The sequence below is a fragment of the Carassius auratus genome, chromosome 41, assembly GCF_003368295.1.
Source record: "Carassius auratus strain Wakin chromosome 41, ASM336829v1, whole genome shotgun sequence".
In the NCBI taxonomy this organism is placed as follows: domain Eukaryota; kingdom Metazoa; phylum Chordata; class Actinopteri; order Cypriniformes; family Cyprinidae; genus Carassius; species Carassius auratus.
The window spans coordinates 17239795-17250277 of NC_039283.1; the positions used below are offsets into that span (position 1 = coordinate 17239795).

Genomic DNA, 10483 nt, shown 5'->3' on the forward strand with positions numbered 1-10483 from the left:
TATATATATATATATATATATATATATATTTTTTTTTTTCCCAGCTAATTCTAAATTGAGAGAAATAGTATATTTAATATTTTTACATTCAAATATTTTAACCATAAACTTTAATTTCTCTAAAACGAAAGACTTATTTGTCCTACTGGGATGTAAAAGCTAAAGCAGAGGGTAAAGAGCTTAAAAGATTGATGTCTGGAGAGTTTCTTCCATTTCGGCCAAAAAGCCCCACAGTAATGTGTTGTAAGAGGCAATTCTGTTGTAACTTCTCTGAAACTTGTCCCTTTGTCTTGCTCAGACTTTGTATGGCGTGGGCTTAGCTGTGTAGCTTTCTGAAGTTTCTAAACATTTAATGTTAATTTGGAAAATGCTAGAGTGAAAAACTCGCTGAACTAGGCTCAGTTAATCAGTTTTTTTTTTTAACCAATTTTAAATATTGCAGATTAAAGACTGTAGATGATTGCAGAAATGATTTCGCCATTTAAGCTACATTTACTGATTAAGTCACTGGAGTGATCATATTAATTTCTTTGACAAAACACCAGTACTTGAAAGAGAAGACAAACATTTGGAGAATATGCTGGACTTTATTTTGCTTAAAAGAGAAGGGACAGGGTAGGCTGGCATTAACATTTGGAGCAAAAAGGTTTGGCCATTCTTCCATGAATCCTTGCAGAAAAACATACAGCTTCTACTTAACACATGGCAAAGAGAGCACAATTCAACACATACAACGGGACACAAAAGTTTACATTTCAAGAGCTACCAACTTTATTACAGCTGCCATTTCATCACAGCATTTGTGCTGATATGTTGTAAAAGACATTACTCTGTCTGTTTTTTTTTGTGCATTAGACACCACCAGGGGAAAGACAGAATCAGATCAATCACATTACAACGTTTTATCGAAACAAAACCTGACTTTACGTTTCAATGGGGGGTGGGGGAAGAAGAGTATATTGAACTAACCACCAGTTTAAAAAAAAAAAAAAACTCCAGCCTCACCAAACATCTGAACTGGGTTACCTGGTTGTTGGACAAGCAAACCTATTGCTCACCTAGCCAATGCCGAGCTAGGTAATGTTTACTACCAACAAACTGGTGGGTCAAATAGAGAACAAGCGATAAATGGGTTTGAGGTATAAATCTAGCAGGTAACAACTTGACCAAACAATCCTGACCAAAGTGGAGTTTAGCTTTTTGCAGCACGCACCTACAGTGCTCCCTCCTACCTAGAGGAAGTATATAACAGAGTAAGGCACTTGGAGAAATAGAGATGGCCAAAGGGAGTATGACGATGACTTTAAAAAGGGGCTGAATGTTTATTTTTTTTTATGGGGAATGATGTCATGGTGGCAAGTCAAAAGTTAGCCAAAGAAAAAGTTGAAATACTGTCTGTTTGTATTAGAACAAAAGCACAAGCTTCTCTCTAGACGATATATATACACACACATGCAAGGTTGCAAACAACCAAAAGAAGACCATTGTGAATGTGTTAAACTGCCTCCTTGGTTTTCCCTGATCAACTGTAAAGCTCAGAGTAAAATCCAATCATTATATAACGCGCAAAACCTTCCACATTAGGCAATGGATAGACAATGTATTTCTAGTGAAGCTTGGGCATTTGTTTTTGGCATCGTTTTCTGCCAGCTTTTTCTATTTCATTGTTCTGTTAAATAAAGGGGAAAGAAATCCTGGTGAAAAGCAGTTATGGATGGTGAATGGTCTTCGCCAGTGCTCTGGGTCCAAAGAAAAGTGGCTTATTTTGCTCTAAATGGAAAAGGGGTAAGCTGCCTCAGTGAGTCCATCAAGAACAAATCTAACGACTTTATACTAGCCCCTAAATGTGTGGCAGCTGATCACATTTTACCATGGCAGTTCCAGACCCTTGAAGCATTTGGTGAGAAAATAAACAACAAACAAACAAAATGAGTCATCTTTGCGCCTGTCTTCAGTAGAAATTGTGCAGAATGCCAAGCATAGGTCCTTTTATTCTCCTGAAAGAAAGGGAGATATTCCAACTCAATTAAGTCATGTCTGTACAAAAGAACAAGTTGAAGTGCTTCAGTTCAGGTCTTTTAGGACATGACCTTCTTACCGGTAAGGGTTAATTAAGATCGCCTGCTTTGTGAGCAGCCTCCTCTTCATCAGGGTTCATGGTGTGAAAATCCGCCACATACAGGCTCTTGTCAATGCTGCTGGGTATGGGCTTTATGTCAGTCATCAGCTGGTCCTCAATGCCCTTTAGATTGAAGCGATCTTCTGAGGTGATCAGGTTAATGGCCAAACCCAGGTGACCGTACCTACCTGAGAACATAGAGAAAACACTGTCGATGTAGACAATCACAAAAATCAACACTAACAAATGATGAATAGAAAACCATACAACAAATAACCAGTTAAATCCAGAGCTGATTACCTGATCGACCGATGCGGTGCAGATAGGTCTCTGCATTTTTTGGGAAGTCAAAGTTGATGACTACATTGACAGCCTGGATGTCAATTCCTCTTGTGAAAAGATCTGTGACAGGAAAGATCCCATCAAAAATGTTTGCAAATACTCGGGGAAATATCCGGACAACATCTACAAATGTGGCTATCCGTACCTGTGCAGACCAGGTTCCTACACAGTCCGTTTCTGAAGTCATGGAACACGCGATTTCTGTATTCCTTTGTTAATATAAAATTATTTAGAAAAACAAAGACACAGCATACAACAAGAACAACATAAGAACATTTAGTACTGTTCATAATGTGGGCTCTGTATGACTTTGAAAGAAGCTATTTCATACTAAACCAGGCTGAATTTATTAAAAATACAGTAAAAAATATATATATATTGAGAAATATTACAATTTAAAATAAATTGTCTATTTTCATTATAATTAATTTCTGTGATGGCAAAGCTGAATTTTTAGCAGCCAGTCTTCAGTGTAATATGCTGATTTGGTGCACAATAAATATTTATTATTAATATGAATGTTGAAAAAAAGTTGCACTGCTTAGTATTTTGTAAAAACAAGTGACATTTCTTCAGGATTCTCTACATAATTTCAAAAGAACAACATTTGAAATGGAAATCTTTTGTAACATTTAAAAGATATTTACTGTCACTTTTGAACAACTTGATGCCCACTCTCCAAATTAATTTATAAAAAAAAAAAAGTGAACAGAAGTGTATTTCCTCAAGGTTTAACGCATTTTGAAGCTGACCTGCATCATCTTGGCATGGATGTAAAAGCAGGAATAGCCAAGTTGTGTGATCTTCTTGGCAAGGAGTTCCACCCTTTGGGTGGAGTTACAGAAGATGATTGACTGGTTGATTTGAAGCTAGGAAAGAAAATATATAAAATAAACAAATAGAAGGAAAGACAATGATTTTGTTTTTCCTAGAAGGTGAGGAAATAGAGTACCTAAAGACTTTAAGACAACACAGTTACTCAACTGTATTATGCTAAAGACGCTTTGGAATACAACAAATGGAGAACTTGCAAAACACCAGTCAAATTTAGAGCGTGTCCGTAAAGGGAATGGTCACTTACCCTGGAGAACAGTGTGTTGAGACAGTGCACTTTCTGTCTTTCTGTCACATACGCATAGTACTGAGTGATGCCTTTCAGTGTCAGTTCATCCATCAGATTGATCTCATACGGCTTCTGAAGGTGTTTGCTCTACACAACAGGAGAGAGCCTTTAGCATGATTAAACAAGAAATCTAAATATGAGAAATAATCTTGCATATAGTAAGACATTAGAAAGATTAGCCTGGTTATAAAAACAGAGGAGTTAATACAAGTACATCTCTCACCATAAACTTCTGCACACTGACGGGGAACGTGGCAGAATAGAGCAGAATCTGCCGTTTTTTGGGCAGGAAGCTAATTATGTCCTCAATGAGCACCACAAAGTCTTGAGAAAGCAACTTATCAGCCTGTAAAAAAAATCAGATACCACCAACTTCAATCTTAGCAATCATTCAGAGAATATGTTTAGCTGGAAAGCAACCTTTTTTTCTTTGCATTATTTTTCTCACCTCATCCATCACAATCATCTGAGCTTTGTCAACCTTGGCCACACCTTTCTTTATCAAGTCCAGGATCCTTCCTGGGGTTGCTATTATAACATGTACTGAAGAGAAAAGAATATAATGGTAAACATTGGGAGGGAGAACTGTATTTATCAAGTATATTTAACTTCTAAATTCTTTTAAATAAAGTTCACTCTCAGAATGACTTGCCCTGTATGTTAGATCTTGAACCCACTATAATGAAGTATGGATTTGTGGAACAATGAAGCATAATTTAAGAACTGCTTAAATGACTGTGGTCCGGCAAGACTTCAGAAAAAAAAGTCAGTAGGTGTAACATCCCCCCAAAAAATAAAAAAATAAAAATTTGTGAAACACTGCCTTTAGGCAAACTATTGTGCTTTAATATTGTTGTATGTACTTGGCAGCGTGTTACTGTAAAGTTTTATAACCCATGCGGAGTTCTGAATTCACTACTAGATTTTTCAAGCCCGGTAAACTCAAAGATAGTAGAGGACTCTAATTACCAGTCTCATCAAGACGCATGATGTCATCCCTCAGGTTAGTGCCACCTGTTGTAGCCATGACCTTGACGCCACCAAGGTGCTTGCTCATGTTGATACTTATCTGGCTCACCTGAAGAGCCAACTCACGAGTAGGTACAAACACGATGGCTAAAATAAAGTTGTGGAGGAAAAAAAATGTATCAATTAAAATAATCAACTTATATACACAGATGTTGAAAAGCTTGGGGTCACCAATAATTTTTTGTTTTTGGACTGATAAATAGTTTTGCGCAATTGAATTTGTCCTTGCTGAATAAAAGTAACCGTTATAGGCTTTTACATAGTTACAAAACTGTATTAATTTAAATAAAATGCTGTTCTTTTTAAACTGTGTTCATCAAAATACCGAAAGGTGGAAAAAGCATCACTTTCCACAACTGTTGTCAATATCAGCAATAAGAAATATTTGAGAAGCAAATTTCTGAAGGATCATATGATGCTACAGACTAGAGTAATGGCTGCCGAATATTTAGCTTTGCCATCACTTGAACAAAGTACATTTGTAATCAAATCCACAATTAGGGCTGGGTATCGGATTTTTAATACTGATACGTAGACTTTGATACCGGTTCCTGAAAACAAATCTTCGGTTTTATTTTTTCATCTTGTTGACGTTTTCACAGACTCGAATACTCCTCTCTTGAGCCACTGGACAAAGGAACAAAAATTTAACCAACGCAAATAGTTTTAATAAAGTTCAGATAGTTTTCGCTTTCCACATCTTTTAAGGCTACGTTTACACTAGTGCATGTTTGTTTTAAAACGCACAGCTCAGACAGAATCATAATTTCTAGTCATTTTCCACTGATTTATTTGAGCATTATGGATTTAATTTTACAGATGAAACTAAGCTAATGAACACACGATTAAGATAGTATATGATTTGTATGCGATTTGTATAAGATTCTGCTTATTTTCATATTAATACAAGGTGTTTACATGAAAAATGCTAAGCAGATGTAGCAATCAGCTCGATGTAAAAGGCTACAAATATATTTCAGCAACATTATATAGCCAAAACACACATTAAACCGCAATTGTCAAACACTGATCGATCTGTGCAGTGCTAGTCAAACACATCTAGCCTATGACGTTAATATCGAGTGCAAGAGCACAGAGAGACTTGCGAGTGCACAGGACACTTTGATTTAGATGAGAAACACGTGTTAAGTGTCCGGTTTTGTGTGAGAACAAAAGAAATCCACGTGTAAGCAGAGAGTTTCGCACTCATGCATTATATTAACGTGCTTTCACGCTACAATAATGCGCTCTTGACATTTGTCATTAAAATAATGCCATATTAGTGCTGCGGGCTTATTGGCTCACGGACATTGATGAGATTTACACTTTAGTTATCAAAGTTTAGTACAGAACAACAACAAGGTTTTTCAAATCCTCAATAGTATTGAGGCAATTTGATACCCAACCCTATTCACAATTTAAAAAAATTCTGTAATTTTTGATCAATCAAATGCATCCCTTGTTAAGCAAGGGCACAAAATGCCTAAGTGGCAGAATCAATGCATTATAAATAACTTATTTGCTTTTCATATTATATTCCAACCTTGAACATAGTCCTTTTTCAGGTCAATCCTTTCCAAGAGGGGGATGAGGTAGGCTCCGCTTTTACCTGTGCCATTTTTAGCACGGGCAAGAATGTCCCTCCCTGACAACACAATAGGAATACTCTCTTCCTACAGAGACAGGGGGGGGGGGGGGGTCAAACAGAACTCAAGACAGGTTCGCTCAACACCTATTCTAAAAGTCATAAGCTAAGCAGACAAAACTAATCAACCACATTGGTTTAGATCAATGTGTAAGCTTTGCAACAGGATCATACTGTGATGCAGGTTAAACTACCTGGATAGGGGAAGGCTTCTCCCAGCCCATTTCGAAGATGCCCATCAGCAGTTCCCTCTTAAGGCAGTAATCTTCAAACTCGTTTCCTTTGGTTGCAGTCACATCCTGTCAAAGGAGGATGTTTAAAGTAAAAAAAAAACTGGGAATAAGGAGACCAGCAGCTAATTCAATGATCACCCTTTAATAAGAAAACAAGTTCCAAAACTTACTGTGGTTCTCACTCGCAAGTCTTTCGGTGGAAGCTGCAGGCACTTCTTCCAGTCATCACCAAACCTAGAAGAAATAGTCCAATTCGACTTCATACAGTTGCTTATTCACAACAAACAGCTTAACTGACATGATGAATGCAAGAAATTAATGTCAAAAGGAACCAGACTCTTCAAACTATTTTAAATCAATAAAGATTACCTGATACCGCCACTGCTTTGGTGTATACTGCTTCCTTTCTGGGGCATCACAGGTGTTTTTCCTGACTGTGTGGAGGAAGTAAGCGATCCTGACTGGAGGGTCATGGGCTTGGACTGTCCATTCTGTTTGCTCATTGGCATGACTGAAGAAGGGATCTCTGTTCTCGCTGTAGCCATTGTCAAGATGTTTTCCTCAACGGTTTCAAACAAATAATTTTTGCTTTTTTTTGTGCTACCTTTCAGCTATTCGTTAAACTGTTTTACTGTTACGCTCACTGCGCTTTTGTGTAAACAGTTTCCAGTACGTACAGACCTCTTAAAAAGAAGAGTGCCTGGCGTATAACAATTGTTTATAATAAGCTCTCCCAATATAGGAGAAAATTATATTTATATGAATAAATATATAACAAGCCTATAGCCAATGTACAAAATAACTAGCAAACAGGTACTTGTAAAATTCAAGTCTTACACGAGGGTTGTCAAAAATGCATGTTAGCAAAAAAATCTATTAATGCTTTTCAAAAGTCACTTTTGACGTTCTCCCTGAAAATGCACAAAGTATTCACTTTTCTTTTTTCTTTTTCTTTTTTTACAGCTGGATTTCAGAAATCCTGTAGTACCCTCTGTATTCCTTTTGGTATCCAAAAAAAGGTATAAAGTATTTACATTCAAAAGCACAAGGCTCAGCAAAAGGTTCTTAATGTGCTCTTAAAATTCCTGTATTCTCTTCGTCATGAGGAATTTCAGACTTTGCTCAGTGTCTCTTGCTCTTATTTAACCTGCTGAAAAACTCCAAACGGAGGGATTTCAAACCGAAATTCAATGCAGGATTACGAGTCCATAATGTTAACAGGCCATGAATATTTCCACTCTGGCTTCTCCTCTCGGTCACAGTTCCTGAACACTTCAGTGGAAGAATCTCTGGAATACCTGCCAAATATTAAAGATATAATACAATATGAGCGTCATATCAAACATGAAATATTTCTGTCAACAAGTAAAGGGCTTCACAGTTCGTCTTTAAATACTTATTAGATCAAATAGAACAGAATTACACGGTGTCGTTGTGAATTAATAATACTTCACTTACAAAGACCATCACGTTTAGCTAACAGCTCTAACACTTGTAAAAAGTGTGCAAACACTTGAAATTCGTATGCTAATTTGGATTAATAACAAATCTGTTTCCCTTAAGATAAGATAATGATAAGATCTGAAGCGAAACGTGAGCATGTGCGTCAGGAGATGTTTGCCGAGCTAACTGAACTAGCCGACGAGCACCACAAAAAGTGGTTTATCGACAAAAGTTTTCTTCTTTCTGATTCAAGACATGAATTCAGGCATGCAGTTCACAACATTAAATGAGAAGACACAACGCAGCACATTTTTTTTGGAGACACGGTGAACTGCGTTTCCTGACGTATGAGATATCGGTGTACTAGATTTAAAACATATTATTAAAGCTCATGCTAACTCAACCTGCCTGCGGTTACATTGTTAAGACAGGTTAGCTTAGCTAGATGCTAACAAGAGCGAAAGAAAGGCCAGCTATGCACGTTGGGAAAGATAACGGTCTAATTCAATTATAATTATGTCCGAGTTTTTTACCTTCGAATTCTGAAGGATTTGATTCTTCGTGGTTTTGATTAATTCTTCGAACGTTTCTTGAGAAATTCTTTGTTGTTGGGGCTTTTGTCTCTTCCGTCTACAGATTTAACATGGCCGTGCGCTGAATCGATCTCAGAGGACGCAAAGAGGCATACGCACGACTCGAAATCGACCAATCAGGTGACAGAGTTCGAATTTTGGTGGGCGAGACCATTATAGAGTCCACCTCCGTACTGACCCTGTAGACTTTCAAAAACATAAAAAAAAAATAATCATAGATTTTTTTCTTTCTTTTTCCTCGTACACCACAAGATTAATGTTGCAAACAGGCTCTTCAATAATGGCAATTTTTAGTTGTCGTAAAATATTTATAAAACGATAGGCTACAAATTACAGATATATTCACAACAGATTTATTGAAATGGTTTGTGTTTTGATAAAGTTAAACGATACAATGTATATTTTATACTAAAGGGGTCTTATGATGTGATTTCAAATTTTTCTTTCTCTTTGGAGTGTTACAAGCTGTACATTCATAGATAAGATCCCTAAAGTGGCAGAGTCTCAAACCCAAAGAGATATTCTTTATAAAAGGTAAGACTCGACCACACCTTCCTAAAACACCTCCTTTAAACACGCCCCCACATTTCTAGGTCACGAAGTGAGAAGATTTGCACAATTACAACACTGTTCCAGAACAGTTGAACCCAAATTTTCAGATGTGTGCAGCACATTTTACAGAGGACAGTTTCCTGATCCCCGGAAGTAGCCTATAATACCATCTACAAACAAAGGCTGTTTCTATAAAGTGGGGCAGTACCAACTTTGCAAGGACAGTCTGACTCACAGCCTGGAAGTACTTATCATATTAATAGCAGTGTAGAGTAGTGCTTGTTGTTTGTTGTTTCTCTGATCCACAACATAATGGGTTTTATGTTTACGCGGCACTATATGCAACGCAATGCATAAAAAGACAGTATAAATCATTATAATCAATAATTATGTGGCCACTGGATGCAACAAATGCCTCCTTTGTAATGGGTTTTATAGATTTTTCCAAGCAGCAACCTTGAAACCAACACGGAAGTGACTAAAACTGCAATTCATCGACGGGCCGCTGGAGGCTGGCTACAAAAGGGAGTCAGTCCCATATAGACTCCCCATGTTAAAATTCCCAACTTTAGAGCAGAAAAAAAAACCCTTTACAGCCTTTTGGTCTATATAGCTCATTTTGCCTTTCGTGACAACTGTGAGGGTGATGGATTTTTTTTATAACTCATCCATTTAAATTATATTAAGCATTAAAGTTCTGCATGATTAAGGGCCCAGCCACTTGAGTGACAGGTGGATTGCCACTGCTGTCACCACCATCGATCTAGCCTTTTTGCCCATTTTGATTATCCGGGAGTGACTCTCGGTAACGCACTGTCAAGATGGCGATGGCAGCCTACGCCCACTTTTGGCTTCAAAAACGCTCTTCAGAAACCAATGGGAGACGTCACACTACATCCATGTTTTTATACAGTTTATGGTTTTGTTTTGTTGAGCCGGGACTCGCCATGACAGTATGTTAAGTAGCATAACATTTCCATCACACACTTGAGGCATTCGGCCAATCACGACGCACTGGATGGCCGGCCAATCAGCGTACACATCGTTTTTCAGAACGATGAGCTTTGTAAAAATCAATGTGTTTCAGAAAGGTGGGGCATAGAGGAGAAACAATAATGTACAGTATGTGGAAAATAATGTTTTTTTTAACCTTAACATATAAACACATTTCATTACACCAAATACACAAAATATTGTTCTTTTTAGCAACATCATATGACCCATTTAAGATAGTTGGGCTAAATAAAACTATAGGCTACATAAAAAAAGCTTTTGAAAAGTAGTAACAAATTATGAAGGCATGGAAAAAGCTTCAAAGACAGTTTTAATGTGACCTTCATATAACAAAAATGTTTAGTTTCAAAAGTGCTTAACATCAAAGAAATAATCATATTATGTATTAAA

The 10483-nt window shown here is 37.2% G+C and overlaps 1 protein-coding gene and 1 pseudogene across 1 annotated transcript; both read right to left on the reverse strand.

The window, feature by feature from the left end:
* The window catches only part of LOC113059105 (tripartite motif-containing protein 46-like), a 433352-nt pseudogene that overhangs the window by 300743 nt on the left and 122126 nt on the right, over window positions 1-10483 (reverse strand).
* On the reverse strand, window positions 568-8622 carry LOC113059081 (probable ATP-dependent RNA helicase ddx6). The gene is made up of 14 exons (XM_026227335.1): window positions 8468-8622; window positions 6861-7789; window positions 6662-6725; window positions 6453-6557; window positions 6157-6286; window positions 4554-4700; window positions 4033-4127; window positions 3808-3930; window positions 3543-3671; window positions 3214-3330; window positions 2607-2670; window positions 2420-2521; window positions 2099-2307; window positions 568-1997 (listed from the first exon to the last, which is right to left on the reverse strand). Exons 2-13 carry the CDS (start codon window positions 7034-7036, stop codon window positions 2108-2110), a joined length of 1452 nt encoding a protein of 483 aa, XP_026083120.1. The 5' UTR covers window positions 7037-7789; window positions 8468-8622; the 3' UTR covers window positions 568-1997; window positions 2099-2107.